General features: G+C 33.4%; 1 protein-coding gene across 1 annotated transcript in view; it reads left to right on the top strand.

The window, feature by feature from the left end:
• LOC140446919 (uncharacterized) overlaps window positions 1-22,319 on the top strand; it is a 444,869-nt gene that overhangs the window by 11,462 nt on the left and 411,088 nt on the right. The window contains exons 2-7 of the mRNA XM_072539513.1: window positions 1,717-1,988; window positions 2,295-2,572; window positions 2,823-2,934; window positions 8,660-8,876; window positions 13,740-13,935; window positions 14,007-14,217. Of these exons, the coding sequence (XP_072395614.1) occupies window positions 1,720-1,988; window positions 2,295-2,572; window positions 2,823-2,934; window positions 8,660-8,876; window positions 13,740-13,935; window positions 14,007-14,217 (1,283 nt within the window). The 5' untranslated portion in view covers window positions 1,717-1,719. The remainder of the gene's footprint in view (window positions 1-1,716; window positions 1,989-2,294; window positions 2,573-2,822; window positions 2,935-8,659; window positions 8,877-13,739; window positions 13,936-14,006; window positions 14,218-22,319) is intronic.

Here is a 22,319-nt window from a genome sequence, read left to right as displayed (position 1 = left end):
GTGTTATTAATGCGATGTAAGCTGATATCCAGAAAATTTATTTTATTATTTTTTTCAGTTTATATAGTAAATTTTAGTTTTGGATGGTAACTGTTAAAATTATCTAAAATTTCGTTCATTTTATTTGTTGGGATAGCACAGATACAGTCATGTATATAGCGGTAGAAGAAGGGTACATTAAAATGTAACTGACTCATGACAGATTCTTCTAAGTCTTCCAGAACCAGTTGAGCAATGACACTAGAAATACTTGCACCCATTGCACATCCATCCATTTGTTGGTATATTTCGTCCTTTATATAAAAAGTATGTTGAGTTTTTAATGATGTAAGTGGCAAGTTTTATTGGTATGTTAGTGTATAGTAAAATGATATCTAAAGATATTAATTTATAGTTATTTGGTACGTGAATGTTTTTAATTTTAGAAATAAAGTCATTGGAATCTTTAATATAACAAGGATTTTTATTTGTGACATTAGAAATAATGTCCGATGTAGAAATAAATAATATGTCCGAACAACTAAAAAATCTTTTAGCCAAACATAACAACAGTGGCTCACAAATCTTATATATATATATATATATATATATATATATATATATATATATATATATATATATATATATATATATACACACTATTGTATAGCTACACCATTGTTCTACACGTGTTTCGACTTCGGTTCACTTTTGGTAACTCGAACTGAAATATTGCATTGTCTCGTGTTCTTCCTTGTTGGTTGGCTCTCTTTGTTTTGTGTTTTGGCGTCCTGTTATAGGTTTTAGACCTCTTCAGGACGTGGTTTGTTTTGGTTGGTTGGCTTGCTGGCTGTGTGGTTCCACTGGTGGTAGATTTCGTGACTTTTCGGCGGAGGAGCTTCCTGGACGAAATGCTCTTCATCTATATGACCATTAGAGTAAGATAACATGCCTAAGTATTCTAGTAGCGACCTCTATATGAAGCCATAGGAAGTCAGGAAACTGTAGATGTATTGTCGGAATAAAAGTTTATTCCTAACATCGTCCACTAGCTTCCAGTAAGCTTGAATTTGCATTTCACCTTATTCGACATCAAAGAGAAGTTCAAAGTTAGCACTTGCTACCTCGAGTTTTTTTAGTTACTGATTTATTCTTGAGGAGATTCTAGAAGTATATTGTCATTTGCGAAACGTAAGTTAGATATCTTGACACCGCCTAGATTTACTCTTCCATCCCAACTATACGAAACCTTGTGCATTACGAATTCTGTATAGATGCTAATAAGAAGGGAGATAACACGCATCCTTGGCGTACTCCGTCTATTCGAATGTATGAAGGATGAAATTAATAATTACTTTATTATTGGAGGTCTAGATATGTGAAACGGAGTAGCGACAGCCGACTTATAAACAATGTGTTTTATGAAAGATCAGATAAGGGAAAAGCTATAGAAAAAGTTAAAAAGATCTAGAGAAACTATGTGTGAGGTAGTTGCAACTAGAGGCACAGGATCGACAAGATCGAAAGGCAATAGCAGACGCGACAATGACTCACGAAGAGTTGCCCAATATGATAAAGGATAAAGTATAGATTAAGATGGTTATCTACCCATGTAAAAAAGTCAAATATTTAGTATGATAATGATGAATCCTAATTTCGCATTTTATTACAATCAGTTGGTGATTGTAATACAATTCTTTCTTTCTTTTCTTTTTATTTCATCTCTATTTTTTCTAGAAAATGACAGCAGCGACGGCAGCTCATATGCCGGAAACTATTAGGCTACAACTGCGCAAACCAAAGAGTTGGCATTGGGAGTTGTCGACTTCGAAATCATCGCCAAACATCGTACTTCCTGTCATCCAATTATACGATTATAAAGGTCAACTCTTGGTTGAAGCAAAGGATCAAGGCAATACCGTCAGAAATATTTGGGGTTCGAATCTGAATCTTGACGTGGATGGTAGAAATGGAAATTCAAAGAGGAGCAGACGATTGCTGAGGTCCAGGTAAGCAGGACATTTATATCATTAACTAAACAATAAAAAGTATAATTTTAGCTACAAAGTATTCTTTATTATTGTCGATTTATTGCCATTTAAGTGTACATAAAATAGGTTTAGAATTAAATTTTTTACAGTGTTTCTCATAAACTTTTCGGTAAATGGTCACAATTGTGCGACTTGTATATTGAACTACGAGAATTATGATAAAACTTTCTAAACGCCTTCTGCCTGAAACTTCTCTCATCTTTGCCTCGATAAATCTACCCGAACTAACGGAATTCTTTCTTTTTGCTTTCCGATATCATCCAGAAGCGACACGTCGAATTTTCTAGTCTCGCCGAGCACAAAAACTTCCACAGTTTCTATAAATCCGCAAGAGAGGAAACGTCCAACACAAAGAGGCGATAACTCGGAGAAAGTCGAGACTTCCAAAGAAGGTGGAAAGGATCAAAGAAGTTATGCCGTGATCCGAGAAAATGGACGTGGATTTTGGGAACATAGACGGGACAAGGGGGTGGTTGTCGACGAAGGGGTTAGGACAAATCCATTGGAGAAGTCGATGAGTGAATCGTTGGGCGAGAAAAGAGGTAAGTTGTAGTGAGTGTTTGTACAAGTTTCCTGTTATCTAATGGAACTATCCTACTGTGCCGTTAACTTTGTTAAATAACAACTTTTATAAGAGATAAGTGTGCTTTAACACGTTTTCCTGAAAAACTATCCCGCCTTCCTGTTATTTTCCCATCTCAAAAACCTTTTACGATGTTTTCCTCATCGATTTCCCCTATCAGCACCGTTCTCCCTACGGAATATCAGACTCATACTATACAATTATTGCAGGTCATTTATCGCTGTCAAAAGGCGTAGAAAGGAGTAAGACGGCGGCGGAAATGGGGGAACGAAGGAGACATCGCAGATCCAAAAGCGACGATCTTTTTAGAAGGAAATTGAGGTACGAGTCAAGTCCTCTTTTTTCTTTTTTTTGTATTTATTTATTTGGCCCAGAAAAAATATAAATTAAGGTTACAAGATAAAAAAGGGTCTTTTGACCTGTCTGCCTGCCGTGTGATAATAATAAATCAAAGGTTACTGTAGTATACGAGGTGATTCTACTTTATGAGAACATTTTATAGACACCTGGCATTTTACTCATTATCAGAATGATTATTTTTTTCAGTTTGCAGCCACCTTAAATTTTAGGATTTACTCTTTTACTCGAAAGTAGAGTTTTTTGATTACATACTGTGAAAAAAGAATTTGAATTCACTGTGATAGTTAATTTAAATTGAAGCTATAGAAATACTCGCACAATTTAAAACAAAAAACCTGGGATACGCGGAATAGAGAGCGGTAAAGATTAGTTAGTTATCACAGAATATTCATATAAGTCATTTACAGACATTAATTAATTAATTGTTAACATATTTATCACGACACTAATATAGTTTACATCTTAAAGTGTATAGACAGAAACCATATATTTGGTTCTTAAACGGCCAACAAACTTGTATGCAAGCGGTGTTAGCAACACTGGAGTGTAGAATTATTATGACATGGCCGCAAAATTTAAGTAAGAGTTCGGTTCTGCATCGATAATTATAATGTTGTATTCAATATGGGCTCCGAATATTTTTAACATTAACAAAGTTTAATGTAAGTTATAAATTGTGAATCTTAGTGATATATTGAAATAAACTGTAAGTGTACAAACTCCTTACATAATATCCAGTTAAATTAGTATTAAAGTCAGCAAATTGCAATTATTTGTTATTGTTGTCAATAAACAAATCCAGTTTTACCAGCAAAAAACCGCTTTTAGTAAAGACCGATATACCTGTTTTAGCAGTTGTACAGAGTCGGACTTACTTTTCACAAACGTTTATCGAAATGAATTCAAACATGGAATCACACAACAGTTCTACAATACAAGACCATCAAAATCGAATAAACACGTCACAGTCATACTCTTCGGCAGCGTCGAGAGTGCAATTTCCATTAAAGTCCCAAGCAATTATCTTTACTGCCTTAGAAAACACCAAACTTCAAGACTACCTTCTCCCACTTGGAAATATAATTCAACCGAAAATATAATCTTCTCTTCTAGATTATCTAATAATCGCATATGTATGTATTTATCCAATAAACAAATAGTGGACGATTTTATGAATAATCACGGTCAAATAGAAATACAAGGTGAAATTGTCAGAGCAAGAAGGTTAGTTACACCAGCGGAACGACTTGTACTCTCCGGCGTATGTCTTTCAATACCGCACGACTTGCTAATCAGTGAGTTACAAAAAATCGGCATAGTTCCTGTCTCTCCAATGACCTTCCTTAAAATAAGTTCTTCTATGCCTGAGTACAATCACATCCTTAGTTTCCGAAGACAAATCTATATCAGTCCTCACAATCTAATACTACCAGAGTCATTTACTCTTGTTTTTGACAACACGACATATAGAATATTCATTTCTCAAGACAGTTTAGTTTGCTTTAGATGCAAGAAGCCAGGACACATCGCTTCACAGTGCTCCGAACCACTAGCTCAAATAAACCCCAACCAAAACAACGAAGCATCGGTATCCAGCGCAACAAATATATCCTTGCAAGCATCCAATGACACGAACCCTTCTCAGTGTGAACAAATGTCTATTTCCAATATCCCGGAGATACCGAACAAAGTAGACTCATCAAATAAGGACAGTCACATAATTAATCAACCAAAAAGAAACTTTGATGAAATTATTTCACCTGAAGCAGATCCATCTTCAAAAGAACGTAACATTTTTCCACCACCTAAAGTCCAAGCAAAATCTAAAAAAGCTAAAATTAGTTCAGCAAGCACTTCTGAATGCTCATTTTCTCTCTTACTTGACCCTGTTAAAAACTTCATAGAAAATCACCCTCTATCTTTCCCTCTAAACGTTGATCAACTTAACATGCTCCTAATGAATATCATGGGGTCAGCAGATCCTATAACCACAATTAAAGAATATACCACAGACCTATCAGCTTTGTCCCATATGCTCAGTCAAGTTTATCCTCATTTAAAAGAAAGATCCATAAAACGTAAATTCAGGTCCATAATGAAAAAAATCCATAATTATATTAACAGTGAGGCATCGGAAGTTGAAAGTGACACATCTCAGTTAAGCCAACATTAATTAAAAACATCCCTTGTTGTCTAGTCCTTTCTGACTCTCTCAGCGCAGTCAAAGCTATGCAAAATGTATACCCTAAACACCCCATTGAGAAAATTATCAGGGCCAAATTAATGAAAGCTCAAGAAAATTTCAGAAGAGTCCACTTCTTATGAATACCATCTCATATAGGCATAGAAGGGAATGAAGAAGCAGATACTAGTGCGCGTAACGCTATCACCAGTGACACATCAGAAACACAGTGTAGGAGTATCGCAGGCGATCTAAAAGTTTATTTCAAAAATAAGGTGTTAAGTGCGTGGAATCGGGAGTGGAATGACTCTAGTTCGAAACTCAGAACCATCAAAAGTGATATTTTTTCATGGAAGTCCACAGCCAGAAGTAGAAGATGCCAAACTATTATTCCACATCTACGACTTGGACACTGTAGGTATACTCATGCCTGTCTCTTCACAAATAATGAACCTCCAAAATGCGAAACATGCAATACAGTAGACAGTATAAAGCACTTCTTGATAGACTGTCCTAAATACGTAAATCAAAGACAGTCTTAAAATTTGCCAAATAACCTAAAAGCACTCCTCAACAAAAGTTTAGTTCCGAACAATTTATTAGGTTACTTACAATGTATAAATATGTTACACAAAATTTAACTTAATTAATTGTTACAAATGTTTTATTGTTCACAAATTGTAATTAATTGTTACAATGATTGATTATTACAAATGTTAAATTTAATATTATTACAAATGTTACAGGAATGTCGCTAATAACCTTTGGGTGGATGCGACGTTATTTCTTTAAATAAAAAAAAAAATTTAAGTAAATTTTTTTAAAATTATTTTTCTCTTAGCGGTGCTTCGTTATAATAACTTATAATAAGTTGTTTAAAATTTTGCTGATTCCAAGTTAAAGTATAATAAACAGCACGGTTTTCGGATTGAAAGATTTCAAGTGAGTGTCTTAGTGTTTTATTTTTTATTAGAAGAGTTTTTTTTCTATCTCAATATCGTAAGTCTAATTTTTTTTATTTCTTTTTTTAAGATTTGATTTGGCCCAATGGAGAAAAAAAAAACATCAAAGACAATCAATTTCGTTGGAAACGAAAATTAAAATTTTATATTGTTTAGAAAAACAGAAATAAATAAGAAAATTCTATAAGAAAATCTATAATTTCTGGTACAAAATTAAGCGCCAAATTTTCATCTTACTCAAGGGATGTATGTATTATTTGAAAGAACAGATAGAGAGCAATTTGGATTGAGGAACTAATTCAAAGAAGAATTCCTGTAAGTAGTTATTTAATCCAGGAAAAAAATCTTCAGTTTTATGAGTTAATGAAACAGTCAGAGTCGCCAACTTACACTTCCCAAGCAAGCTGGTAAAAAATTTTCAGCTAGCGCAGGATAGCTAATTGGGTTTATAAAAAGAAATGTATTTCATAATATCAAGATCACAGGGGAGTGTGCTACAGCACATAAAGCAGCAACAAAAATATTTCCACAGAAGCTAGCGAAAATTATTGAAGATGGGGAGTATTGTGCCGATCAAGCATTTTACGCTGATGAAACGGGACTGTATTGGAAAAAAATGCCTAACCGTACTTACATCGCAAAGGATGAAAAAACTGCAAGAAAACATAAAGCAAGTAAAGATCGAGTAACATTATTACATACTTTGTAGCAATACATCAGGAGATAGGATATTGAAACCACTCTTTACAAATAAATCTCAGACCACGTGCTTTAAAAGGCAAATATTTACTTTACAAGTAAAACAAGAAAAAGCAGTTGATGTTAGAAAATTGATAGAAAAACATTATGATTTAAACTGGAAGAATATTGAAGAATTAATTGTAAACACGTTTTAGAACGAGACAACTTGGGAAAACATCCGCCTGCAGACGAAGTTCATAAATAATTAGTCCACTTTCAACAACAATATTAGTAAAACAAACAGGTTCTTCTCTTTTCCTGTTTCTATAAAAATATGAACCAGTTTTGTCCTTAAATAATGGTTTTCCAATCATCAGGAAGAACTTTTCAGACTCGACCTGAAAAGAAATAAACCGACTACCTAGCAATTATTACCATAGAATGTACCAGTTTACGTTTTTTGTGACCTCTATTCGAAGAAAACATGAAGTCAAAATACTTATGAGAATATTGTTGGGCCATTCTTTTTGCAACAAAATTTGAACAGAGAACGGAGAAACGGAGATTTGAAAAGAAAGGACAGTTTTATTAAATGGCCTGCAAGACCCCTCGATTTAACTTACCTGGACTTCTTCCTATTTTTTACTTATTTTAAAAAGCAAAATTTCTAATAGCATTCTATTACAATAGATATTTAAGACCTCCTTAATTCCAACTATATCGTACTTTTAGAAGATCTATATTGACAAGCCAGTCTACTTGTTAACATTCTGACCTGGTTTTTTGCTCTTCTCGCCAATCTTTCTGACCACAATAAATGCACGTGGGTCTTTCCCTTTTTGGGAGATTCAGACATGACATTTGATGCTCGCACTCCGCTATTGTTCTATAAATGGTTCTGCGTGAAATGTTTTAATTCTGGAGATTTCAGTTTTGGGTACCCCCCCAACCAACTTGTAGATACTTTTTCTTATCTCTAATTTATACGTCTTAAAGCGAAAACTTAAAAATAAATCAATCTCAACTGACAGTAACTTATTTAAAAAAACTTTGTTCTAGATTTTCAAAATAAATATCATGAATGAATAAATTAAGAATTCGGATAAATTGTGCTGACCAAATTTTAATTTGCTTAAACGTATCGCGAATACGTCTGATATTACAGCGGGCTCACCGTAAAGGGCCGTATATTACCCATTAAAATGAACCGATATTATTTCGATTTTTTTATTAGTAAACGGCGCATTTGATTTGAACCTCGTACAATTAATATATCATGTTACATTTATGAGTCACCCTCCACAATTTCTTGTGAGAATATAGTCAAAGAGTATATATTGTCAAAATATAACCGTTATGTTTAGTTTTTAAGAGTTATAACACTTTCAAATATGTGTAATGATGTGCCCTACATGGTATATTCCCTCTTTAAATTAAAAGTTTTGTGGTATCGGAAAGAAGAGAGTTGACAGATGTCTATATCGGTAAAAGATGTCCAATTTGAAATAAAAATCGACTTGTTTCAACCTTTTTACAAAATTCAAAGAATATCAGAATGGAATCTTTTGAGTGGCCAACCCTTACATATATATATATATATATATATATATATATATATATATATATACATATATATATATATACGTATATATATATATATATATATATATATATATATATATATATATATATATGTAAAATACATACGAGAATCCCTCTCGGCGACGGGTAACAATTTAGTATTACAGTTGTGTTGTTTTTTTTGAATAAAATTTTCCGTTTTGCTGGCGAACATTTTTACAATCCTCAAAAGTTTTGACGAAAATGAAAGGATTTTTATTTATTTCGGCTCATATCGCAGATACAACAGCAGTGAGGAGAGCATAAAGCGTGCCGAAATGGACGGCTACAGGAATTTTATCACCGCCAACATTCCAGACGACGAAAGTCAAATCCGGACGGGCGAGCGGGATGGTGATACGACGACGGGCAAGAGCAAAAAACCGAGCAGGAATAGGAATAGGGTTATGCAAACGGCGGAAACCGTTTCTCTAGATACCGGGGCGAGGAATATGGAAGTAAGACAATTAAATTGCTTAGATATTAGAACGGTTTGAGTTTTGTGAATGTTTTTGTTGTATGCTTAAGCAGTATTTTAATATTTGTTGCCTGGTTTTTGTAATAACCTTTATTTTTTTTAATTAACATAGAAAACAAAATAAATTGAAATCGACCTTATATAGAAGTAGAAAGAAATGGATATAGGAAAAGAAACTAGACAATGTCAAATAAATATAGGAATTCGGACTATATATAGACAAAAGGAAAGGTGACATCTCCTCTTTCTTGTAGTTTTTTTGTAGTAGCAAACTTTCATTGGCCATTGGTGATCATTCTAGCCCACACAGGGTCAGAGTTTGTTTAGAGGCTCTGATCAGTTCTAATAATGTTACACCAGTCCACTGTGTTATTAATTTCAACCACAGATTAAAATGAATTTTTATAAAACGAAATATATACCAATAAATATAATAATATAAATAAATATAAACATGACAGAAATTAAGTGCAGAACATACTTAACAAATTATGCCTACAATGGATTTTGCAGACATATTAAATAAAAAATACTCACCAGAAAAGCCAAATCTACAAGGCATTGTGTTTTGCGGTACTGAAAAAATTGGATGTATCGCAATAAAACTATTTTAAAAAACAATTTCATCAACATATATGTACAGTGTGACCCATTTAGATTGGAAACACCTCTATAAAATTTGAAGTTGTTAACTGATTTTAATCAAATTTTTTTTTAAAGTTATGTAATAAAATGTCTATTGCGGGACAAAATATGAAATATTTAGTTAAATTTTCAGGGCATTCTACGATACTTTTTCTTCGTCGAAAATGGAGAATTTGTATTAGCGATTTTTTTATTAAAAAAATTTCTACGCCACTGGATTTAGAGTGGCTTCAAATAGCTATTACAAAAATTTCATTAATATATATTAATTAATAACAAACTTATGACAACTTAAAATTTTAAAACTCACTAAGAAAAAAACACTCTGTATTAACGTTAAAAAAAAACACTCTGTATTAACAGAAACATGGAAACATAATTTTAGTTTAAATCCTAGTTGCCTCTACCAATCCACCATCTAATTGGATACATTTGTCGTAGCGTTTATGAATATTTCTAATTACATTTCTTAGTTGTTGGGGAGTAATTTCTGCACATGCCTGTCGAATTCTTGCACGAAGTTCTTTTACGTCTCTTGGACGGGTTTGGTAAAGTTTTTGTTTGATAACTCCCCAGAGAAAGAAGTCTAAAATTGTGAGATCTGGAGATCTGGGTGGCCAATCTATCAACGGACTACCCCGGCCTATCCAACGGTTCGGAAAATTTTTATTTAGCCAGTGCTTCACGGTTCTGGCGTAATGAACAGAACAACTATCTAACTGAATATACAAATTTAATCGTTCATTAATTGGGAGCTCATGAATAGCATCCCACAAGTCGGTGTTTAAAAATTCTAAAAAGTTCTGTGAGTTCAAGTTTTCTTCAAAAAAGAAAGGACCAATAACTCGCCCGTTCAGTATACCACACCAGACATTGATGTTTTGAGAATACTGGCTTTTACAGTTTATTACCCAATGGGGATTATCTGCTGTCCAATAGCGACAATTCTGTGATGATACTACTCCATTTGTAGTGAAAGTGGCTTCGTCGGTAAACAACACGTTTTTTAGAAAATTTATATTGTTTAAATATTCCCCTTGGACCCATAAACAATATTCTAAACGTTTTGCTTCGTCGCCTTCTTGTAATGTGTGTAAGAATTTTGGTTTGAAAGGTTTAATATTATTTACCTTAAGACATCGCCGAGTACTCTCTCGAGGCACATTCAAATATAAACTGGCATTCCTTAAACTGGCATTAGGGTTATTTCTGAAATGATCTAAAATGATTTGATCATTTCCTCTTCTTCTTTGTAACGGGTTATTTTTTAAAATTAGTTTTGATACTGCACCATATTCATTAAATATTCTATTTATTTTGTTTACCGTACCGCAGCTAATATTAGGACGATCCACATGTCTGTCATTAAATATTGTACAAACTTCCCTGGCACTTCTATCGTTATCTCCCAAAAGACGTATAATTTCAATTTTTTCTCTCAAACTTAATCTTGCAAACATGACACAAAATATTATTAAAAGAATTTGAAGTAAATATTGTTGCAGATATTATGCATACATTTATGCTAGCACTGAAATTTGTATGACACAAATAATGTCAAACAGTAATATCGTTGTCATGGCAACTGAGATTTAAGTTGTAGCATATAAGGTTAATAATAATATAAGTGCGTTACTTGCATTAAATTTTTATGCTATTTTAAACATTTTTTGGCTAGTAGTGGTTTATTATTAAAATTATTTGAAAAATAATTAGTTTTATGGTTATCTGTTGATACAGGTTCTTTTTTGACTCGTAGCTTAGTGAGTTTTAAAATTTTAAGTTGTCATAACTTCGTTATTAATAAATATATTTAAATGAAATTTTTGTCATAACTATTTGAAGCCACTCTAAATCCAGTGACGTAGAAATTTTTTTAATAAAAAAATCGTTAATACAAATTCTCCATTGACGAAGAAAAAGTATCGTAGAATGCCCTGAAAATTTAACTAAATATTTCATATTTTGTCCCGCAATAGAACTATTATTACATGACATTAAAAAAAAATTTGATTAAAATCGGTTAACAACTTCAAATTTTATAGAGGTGTTTCCAATCTAAATGGGTCACACTGTATATGGCGTCGCGCGTCGTCTGGTAAAGGTATTATAATTTTAAATTTTACCAAGCTTGCGAAAAGCTTAATAATGTAAAGCTGATCTATCTTATAAAATTAATTTAGATGGGTCTTGTAGAAAGCATGAAACTCTTTTTTTTTCTATGATCTTTCTTACATTAAGGATTTGTTCATTCGTATCTCTACTATCAAAAATCCCCCCTGCTGTTGACGTTGCAGGATATAGCGAAGAACTTTACTAGCGTGAGATATTAGAGATATAGTCTATCTTATTCCCCTTGATGTGTCTATCCATGATGAATGTTGGCGATCAACATGGCAGTCTTTATCTTGCCTGCAGCTGCGCGGAAAAGCTGCACAGATATTTTGAACCAGGTTTTGAGGTTATTTAACCAAGATGTTCTATTTCTTCCTGGACCTTGCTTTCCAAATATTTTTCCTTGCAGTATGGCTTGTAGGTGGGCATATCTTTAATTATTTTGGATAATGTGGTCTAAGTTATATAACTTTCGAGATTTGATGGTGGTCTGACGACCTCCTCATTTGTGACTCGTTCAGTATACGGGATCTTAACTATTCTCATATATAGCCACATCTCAAATGCTTCCAATCTTTTGCACATATTTTCGTTCAAGGTACATCATAAAAGAAGACAGAGAAGACGTAGAATCGCAGCATTCTTACTTTTATACCAAGAAAGAGACTATGACTCTTGAAGAGAGTCCCATCCAGTTGAAGGTAGATCTAGCTTTTCTGTTATGCGCTCTTATCTCCTGGTTATTGATCCATTCCTCATTTATTACGCTGCCGAGGTTATTGTAGTGCGTCATTCTTTCTACTGTTGTTTGGTTGACGTAGAGGTGACCTTCTATTATCTTTTCCTTGCTAATAGAGAAAAAAGATTAGAAAAGAAAATATACAGCCTTGCCTCACTCCACTCATGATTTTCACATATTTGCTGTGTTCATCTTCAATTATGAGATTTGCGGTCTAATTCAAGTAAAGGTTTTTAATTATTTTCAGATCTTGGTTGTTAATTTCTGCTTCTTTTAGTATTTGCTTTATCTTGGCGTGCTGTACTCGTTCAAACGCTTTCCGTGATCAACCAGACATGTCTAGTAGTCTACATATATTACAATTATTTTTTGGACCTATCTTATGTGAAGGTATGATTATGGTTTTTCTTCAATCCTCAGGCCAGATATCTGTGTGCTAGATCTGATTACACAATCGATGTACAATTATTGTAATATTCTCAGTCCATCTGTTAGAAGATGCGGAGACATCAGCGGTAATGCTATCATAGCCTGCTGCTTTGTTTCTCCTAGTCTTTTAGAGCAAAATCAACCTAGGAAAAAAGTATATCAGGTTTAGATTCAAAGACTGTGTTGTCCTGTTCAATGGAGGCCTGACATCGAGGTTCACTTGGGGTGTCCGCAGGAAGCTGATCCATTTTGGCGTATAAGACTTACCATACGACCTCCAAACATCTATAACTTTGACCAAATCTGTCTGTATCTGAACATCGCCTTCATACTCTTTGACTGACCAAGATTTCTGCTTGAAAAGTGTGAGTAGTCTGACTTTGTCGAAGAGTTCTAACAACATAAAGGCTTTTGGAAATAGCGAAAATATTAATACTGAGAGGAAATACTGATAAGAATAAAATGTAACATAAAATAGCGTATAAGCTAGTGAATATTCAGCGGAAAAAGAATGCAATAATCGCATAAGTAGAATGAAGAAAACAAGACTGGTCAAAATAGCAAGAGATGAATCACCACACGGTATAAGAAATTGGCCGATCGTCAAAAGATGGAGTGACAACTCCCCATAAAGGTATTAATCCGTCAATAAACAAGATTTAATTGCTTATAGCAAGGTAGAAGAACATTTTTCTTTCGATATTTTTAAGGTGTACATTGATACAATAGTAAATATTTATTTTAAATAAAGTAAATATAATGTTTTCCTTTTTGTATCTAAATATTTTATCTCTAAGTTCCATTAACATGCATGCATTTTGTTTTTAGTTGATTTCTAGCTCTCGCAACCCAGCTTCGGTTTCAAATTGTTGGAGAAGAATACGATATTATTATTAATATTTATATTTGTTTCAGCTCGAAGAATTTCTCCACAATAAACGTTACACGACAAGAACAAGCAGCGCTGGGACACTTATAATTCCGGAAGAGAGTTTCAAAGCAATCGGAGACGATGTCCAGAAACGTCGCCGTAGAAGACGCCGTGACGCAAATACTATTTCGTCGTTGTTAGAGGCGGTCGTCGAGAACAAAGAGAAAAGACGTCTTGAAGGTAAGTTTAATTTATTTTTCCGTATTCTGAAAATATAAAATATTTAATTACTATCCCAATGCCATTTCCAGCTGTCCCACTATCAACAACGTCGTCTTATCCAGCGTTGGTCAACAAAAACGATGCCGAGATTTCGGTTGATCCTGGACCACGTATTTTCCAAAATAAAGGGAATAAAAGACATACCAGGCAAACCAGCGATCCCACGGCATTGCTCACTAAATGCGCTAGTTTCAATCGATCACAAGCGTTCAAAGGAGCACAATCGACTGAGAAAAAGAGGTAAGCTGTTTCTTTGTCTTGACCGAGCTTCTGTTTTTTTGTATTGATGTTTAGTCCGGGAGATGATGATCAAATATATAAAAAAATTAAAAGTATTTATCTTGCTTATATTTTTATTTTGTCACACTTAAAAATAAATTTACTGGACATAAATAATGTCGATTGGACATACATTAACATACAAAAATAAATATAATTCAATTTTATGCACAAATTTCAGAAAAAGAAATACAAGTAAAATTGGAAGATATAAAATACATCAAAATAAGCCATTATTGGATATCACAAAATTAAAAGGGGGACAGTACAACACAAACTCAAAGAAGATAACTCTAATTGTTACAATAAATAAAGAAATCAGTATTAACATCAGAACATTTCAATTAGAAGGGCTCTAACATACAATATTGTTACAATGTAAGAAGGAGTGGCAACGCAATGCATCGTTTGTTTTTGTTTGCTAACGTTTCAACATGTAATTCAGCTTTCAGCAATCGCCGCAAGTGTTGCAAAGGGTGCTACAAATACAATGAGGTCTTATACACTTATTTATTATTTAATTAATTTTATTCCTGTAATTCATTAAATTTTCACATTCACTCCAATGTATTACTAGCACCCTTCTCTGCACCAGCGCCGCCCTAGCGACAAACCAAACAAACAGGTAAAATAGTGTACACAAATTTTAAGGTCGCCCAATCTCGATCCTTCTCCTGTTTTATAGGTATCCCTATTTGTGACGTTCCAGACATTACTCGATATTTCGGGATTTTCGATGACATATCTCAAACATTCTAGATATTTTAATATTTCATCTTTTTCGTCAAGGGGACTTTTTGTATATGGAATAAAACTCACGGAGCTGACGTAACAATATCCACTATTACAGCCGGATAAATAAACGTCAAAATAAAAGTACAGAGGATAAAAATAAGAAACAGATAATAAATAATTCCGGAAATATTAGATTTTGAGGATAAAAGATGAAGAAATAAGGTGTGAAATGATACCCAATACAATAAATTACAGAAAAGAAAAAGTGTTGTTAAAATAAATTTAAATTAGCCATGTTTTTACCATAAAATACCATGAATGCAACAATTTTTACCATAGAAATATCACAATTTGATATCAACCCAAGGGTACAACAGCACCTGTCAAAATTTAACTTTTTCACTATAACATTTTCACTATAAACATTTACACGTTAGGATTGTTAATAACTTTTATTTTATTTTTTTTTTTGAAAACTTATTTCGGATTGCTAATCGAAATTTCAAAACAAATGTAAAATGTAATTCTCGTTACAATTAATTGTGGTTTAATCCCATATAAAATAATATTTAAAGGAAAAGAACAAAACAATGCAGAGAAATTAAAGAGGGTGATAGAAAATTTGACAAATTTAAGATGTACAAGAAAATGAAGGAAGAGTATATAACAGAACTATTTGACGATAATCGTAAAGTGGAAGCAAATAACAAATAGACGATGAAATCGGAACCGGAAATATTAATAGAAGAATTTGAACAGGTTATTAAAAGTCAGTAGTGCCTGACGAAATACTCGTAGAATTCCAAAATTCTAGAACTTATAAATTGAGATTGAGACCTCAGTTAACGTGGTTCTTCCCGAGAACTCTTGGTAATTTTCATTTAAATTATATACACTTTTTTGCACTTTTGACATTTTTGGTCTAAGTGCCTTAAAAAACCACAACGGTTTCAGTGCAAGACATGCCTAAGTCTATCGAAAATCACATTTTCATAAAATCAAGAAATACCTATCTTTCAAAGTCTCGTTTAAAATTAGTACTAGAAATACCTATGTAGACATAGGTTTTCTGGTTAAACTGAAAATTTGTACTAGAAATAAGTCGACTTAGGCATTATTGAGATTTAAATTTTTAATGTCAGAACTGCCTATGCCGTAACAGTCACTTCTTGTTTAAATGTATAATTTTTCCACCGGCAACATCGCAACGTTTGCTTAGGGTTATTTTATATTTTGAGATTTGCGTATTCTCTATGTCAAATTTGAATATAATGTGCTCGATGTGATTTTAGTTCTTGCCGTTGATTTAACGTTATTTTTGTGACTAAATTAAGTTCGGTATAATTTAACCTGTAATGTCATCCTCCTTCTTATGATACTTGTGCAAAGTGCTATCGGTATAATTTATTAATTGGTACAATTTCTGATTTGCAAAAACAAGCAGTTCATAAAGAGAATTAATTGTAGCCAGCATCTGATCGAGCATACAAGGAGAAAAAAAAATGATAAATTCCGAAGCTGTAATTCTAAAAGTGTTGCATTTTTGTCATTTCTTTTTCTTCTTCTTCTTTTTATATAGGCATGACTCTGTCTGCTTTTCAATGTGCCTCCAGTAAGTTGTCGTTCCATCGTTTTCGTGGTCTTCCTACTGATCGTCTTCCTATTGGGAAACCATCTCTTGTCATCTTTACTACTCTATTTGTTGTCATTCGGCTTATGATCGTTCCATTCTACTCTTCTATTTCTTACCCAGTCCTTGATGTTCTCCATCTTGCATCTACGTCGTATATCTTTACTTCTAGCTCTGTCCCATAGTATCTTACCATCAATTTTTCTAAGTGTTTTCAGATCTGCTGCTTCTAACATCCTTTTTGTCCTCTCTGTGTCAGGTCTTGTCTCTGCCGCGTATGTCATTATAGTCAGATGACTGTTTTATAAATTCTGCCTTTCGTTTCTTTCCCGATATTTTTATTTTTCCATATTGTTTCATTTAGGCAGTCTGCGGCTCTGTTTGCTCTATTTACTTAATTTTCCACTTCAGTTTAGAGTTTTCCGTTGCTAGATAATGTGATGCCTAGATATTTAAACTCCATAACTTGTTCTATTATCTGACCTTCCAGCTCCAATTTACATATTAGTAAATTTGCTGTTGTAACCATGCATTTTGTCTTTTTTGGGGAAATTAACATGTTAAATTTTCTGGCGGTTATATTAAATTGGTGCAGAAAACGTTGTAAATCATCTTCACTTTGAGAGAGTACCTAGTATTGCGTCGTCTGCAAAGCAGATTATTTTAAGTTATTTTTCTCCTATTTGTTATCCTTTTTTAGTTCTTACTTTTTTTAATTATTTCATCCATAATCAGGTTAAACAATAGAGGACTTAGGGAATCTCCATATCTTGTGTAGCTAAAAATGTTTAGCTACACCCATGCTTCAAAACAATATTTTATTTTAAAAAAGATCATTATGGACTTCAAATCTCACTATGTACAGTTGCATAAATAAAAATAACATGCCGTTTGTTACGTTTGGGAGAAATCAATAGGCGCTAGAGGAGGACAAGAAATAGCATCCTGTTTGAGGCACTATCTCCTTTCCTTACCGACAAATATTAATAAAATTAACATGTACAGTGACAGCTGTTCAGGACAAACAAGAAATATTTATGTTACTGTTATGTTGTCTCTTTTGATAGATTTTAATAGAAATAAAATCTTGTGATTAATCATAAATTTCTTGAACCGGGGCATACTCATCAAGCAGCGGATATAATCCATACAGCTATTGAAAAAGTCAAGAAATATACAACTGTCAAAATAGAAGTACCCAGAGACTGGGCGGACTTAATTAGAATGGTTCCAAGAAATCCTTCTATTGAATTTATAGAAATGAAACAAAAATATTTCCTGAATTTCTCATAAATTCTAAAAAGTCACTACGTGCATCGCAAACTAAACACTGACAATGAAAATATTTCCTGGCTTCACATAAGATGGGTACAGTATCGCACAGATGCACTTTCAAAAGTTTCTTATAAAATTTCTTTTGATTCAGATTATTTTAAGGTAATGGATTTATCAAGAAAGAAAGCAACATGTGCTACAGGTTCAGCTCAACTGTCTGGGCTTGCATCAAGCAGTAGTCCATGCAAAGTTACGCTAATCCCACTAACCAATCAGAGAATTCCACTATCAGATAAAAAAATTAAAGACCTCAAGGACTTAATGCCTTACATTTCTGTATCAAGCAGGTACTTTTATGACTGTATTTTTGCTAGACCAGCACCAGCCCAAGCTGTAGATGATGAATATTTACCTGACGAGCGCATATATGAAGATGCTATGAAAACACCAGAAATTTACTTGCCCATCTTTATTTTTAAGTAGAATATGTATCGCACATAATTTGTATTAAATTGCCCATGTCAATACACAATTAATAATTTACCTAAAATTTTTATTTCAAGAAATTACCATGTCACTCAAGCATACAAAAAAAGAAGAATTTTTGGTAAATTTTTAACTGCAACTTATGGGTATATGGGATGATGTCCGGTGTAGGTGTAGTGACGTAATCGTTAATTTTTTTAAATAGAAATCGGTATAATGCGACACCTCATTTAAACTAGAATTTAATTCTCTATTTAACGACATTACATTTTTAACTAAAATATTTTTTTAAGGGTACAAAAACAATTTTTTTTAATTTAAATTGAACTAAATTACAACTAATGTAATGTACTAATTCATAATGTACTTTAAAGTAACCAAATTATGCATAATAATTATTTTAAGTTAAATGTTCGAAATGCCATCCATCGGTTTCTTGACAATATGCGAATCTACGGACACATTCATCAAGTACATTGCGGATGACTTCTGGAGTAATTAGACTCATTTTATGCCTAATTCTATCTTTCAAGTCCTGTAGGTTTTGGGGTCTATTGACATAAACTTTTGATTTTATGTAACCCCACAGGAAAAAATCTAGAGGTGTTAGATCTGGCGACCTTGCTGGCCGCTCTATAAAACCTCGTCTTCCGATCCACCTCCTGGGAAAGCAATGATTTTAAAAATTGACGTACTTCACGTGCGTAATGCGAAGGGGCTCCATCTTGTTGAAACCAAATATTTTCACTAGGTAAATTTGGATTATTGGCATTTGGATACATGTTAGCAAGGACAGGTATAAGTTGATTTCTCAAAAAAGTTAAATACCGTTCTCCTGTTAGATTTTCTTCAAAGAAAAAAGGGCCAATGATTCTGTCATTAATGATCCCTGATACATTTACTTTCTGAGGATATTGCGTGTGTGACTCAGTCATCCAATGTGGGTTTTCTTGACTCCAATATCTGCAATTTTGACGATTTACGGTACCATGTATAAAAAATGTCGCTTCATTGGAAAAAAGGATTTGATTGATGAAATGTGGATTGCGGATACATAAATCCTGCATAATTTCAGCAAATTGAAGCCGGCGATCGGGATCGTCGTCGTTTAATTGCTGATGTAGTTGAATTTTGTAGGGATGGTATTTTTTTTAAATACGTAATACCGATCGTTGGGAAACTCCAGCATATTCACCCATTTGTGTTGAACTACTGTGAGGATTGTCATGTACATTTAATAAAATATCAAGTTTCACATTGTCTTCAATTTTAGGACGCCCAGCGTTTGGAATATGTTTAACGTGCCCAGTTTCTCCAAATTTTTGGACTATTTTACTTACTGTTGATTGGCTGATGGGTCTGTCTGGATATTTTGCGTTGAATAAATTGTATACCTCGTTCTGTGTTCTTTTTGTTATCTCTGCATCCGCTAAGAATTAATATATCTATGCGTTGTGTTTTATTTAGGTGAGCCATAATTTAGTATTCAAAAGTAAAAATTACAATTGACAACTGATGACAATTCACAAAATCAAAACATTTTCGTCAGTAAATATTACAGTAACTATGTCATTATCACTTGCTTGAATTAACATTTGACAAAAAGTTTCATTTATGAGATAATTTTTTGTGTCCATTATTATTTTTTTTATTTTTGCTTTTTTAACTATTTACTTCAGAAAGTCATGGCAGGAACCGATATATGGCATTTCGAACATTTAATTTAAAATAATTGTTATGCATAATTTGGTTATTTTAAAGTACATTATTAATTAAATCATTAGTTGTAATTTAGATGAATTTAAATTAAAAAAAATTGTTTTTGTACCCTTAAAAAATATTTTAGTTAAAAATGTAATGTCGTTAAATAGAGAATTAAATTCTCCTTCATATGAGGTGTCGCATTATACCAATTTCTATTTAAAAAAATTAACGGTTATGTCACTACACCCACACCGGTGACGTCATCCCTACTCCATGTAAGTTATGAGATGGGTATTTTATAACAAAAATCGACCTGTTTCGAGATTTCCCTCAAAACTCGACGGTTCTCGAAATAATGATAATATTCCATAATTTAGCTGTTCACTGTATACAAACATATATTTCTTCTGTTTCCTGGACTGTTCCTTCGTGTTTGGTAAAAAGAGTTTCGATAACTTTGTTACTTTGGCTAGAAGATGAAAGGAAAATGGAGCGAAATTTGTAGCGAAATTGAAGTATATTTTATCAGTTTATAAAGGGCGGCCATTATAATCCGCCCCGGGCTCTCCTTTAACAAAAAATACGGATACGAAGAAAGACAATATATAAGCGCACACATATCGTGAAACAACACCGAATTTTATTAATTTGTCCATACGTATTCGCTAAAGAAAATCGTTTTGTAAGTATTAAAACTTGTAAAATGGTGAGATATACGTCGGGATATGGATTTACTTGTTTTAATAAAGGTCAAAGTTATTTGAAGGTCGACTAAAAATCTGTCAAGGTGTTTATTTTGGCGACTAATGTCGGGGTTCAAAATTTATACCTATCCACATAAAAATAAACCACGACGAGAAAGGGCTAAGAGATTAATTAAATTAAAATAATTTGGTAATTCTGTTTGATTACTACTTTGTGATTACTGTCTAATGCCATAATGGCAACTAAACGTAGAATCCTCAGATACTGCATGAGGACTGACTGGTCGTATCCATCAGCTCACATATACATATTGGCCAACATCACACCAATCAAGGACATAATCCTATCCCTCAGCAGGAAGTATGTCCTAAGAACCATAGCTGGCTCGAACAACAGAGCCAAACAAATATTGAAGACGTCATGCAATCGCCGAGGGCAAATACTCACCAGGCTTCCCATAAGAAAAGTTCCGTTTTCTCCAGCAAAACTTCTTCACAACACTGGATATGAACTTCCTGATGAGTATTTTGATATCTTAGAATCATTCCCCATTAAATATCGCAGTTAAAAACCGCGCGCCAAAAACGCTGATAAAGAGGTTTTCCTACTGTATGGCTGGTAACCCCTGAAGTAACTGAACTGGCATGCTAGGCAAAGCTCCCCACTTCCTCTTGTGCGCTTCTCTGTCGTCCACATCATACGCCACCTTCTACTTCCCCCTGCTTCTTAGTAGTCCACTACTTCTGAAATACTCAGAAATTACAGTAACTGACGTTTATCACACCCCCACTGCTCCGACAAAAAAAGGAGTACTCCATTCCTTGAAGAGGCTCAGGCCTAAACAAGGTTAAAACTCAAGTGTTAGTTACGTGCCGCCAATGATCGATTTCAAAATTTTCGAGAATGCATGATTGGCGTCTGATTTCGGCTATTTTGATCAGTTACGACGCCTGTTTTTGAATGACTAATTTCATTCTGTGCTTGCTAGCATATAGTTTATTTAGGCTCACAGTCTTTAGGGTCCATAGCTTGAGTCCATAAAGTAATATTGACCGTATATAACATTGTACCAATTTTAATCTTGTTGCATATGTGAACCTGAAAGGAAAGTCTAATAAAAATATCAAAAGTTGGAAAAGGAGAAGTATTTTTGAAGTGTGTAAAAGATTTTAGTTCCTAGCTGAGTGCTTTCGGCTAACAAAGCCATCTTCGAAGCTATGCTACAAGAGAGCAGTGATGAAAATAACTAATTTTAATTTAACAATGATTCACTTACGTCAAATATTATGTGTCCTACTAGAAGAGATCATGTGGTAAGCAGAAAATTGCTGATTCTATTTTTTATTTTCTTTTTGAAACAATGAAAAAAAACATACAAAGGACTGTACACTGGACTCCACAAAAAACACGTTAAAAAATTTGGTTATGTTGCGGGTGTCATCATACTGAAGTTAAAGCAGCAGATAGAGTGAGCAAAGTCGAACGCCAGCCCCTTAAATGATTTTTCAAAGATGACAATTGACATATG

This window comes from Diabrotica undecimpunctata, chromosome 1 (assembly GCF_040954645.1).
Source record: "Diabrotica undecimpunctata isolate CICGRU chromosome 1, icDiaUnde3, whole genome shotgun sequence".
In the NCBI taxonomy this organism is placed as follows: domain Eukaryota; kingdom Metazoa; phylum Arthropoda; class Insecta; order Coleoptera; family Chrysomelidae; genus Diabrotica; species Diabrotica undecimpunctata.
The sequence above is the reverse complement of the archived record's forward strand: the minus strand, read 5'-3'. Positions and strand labels throughout refer to the sequence as shown.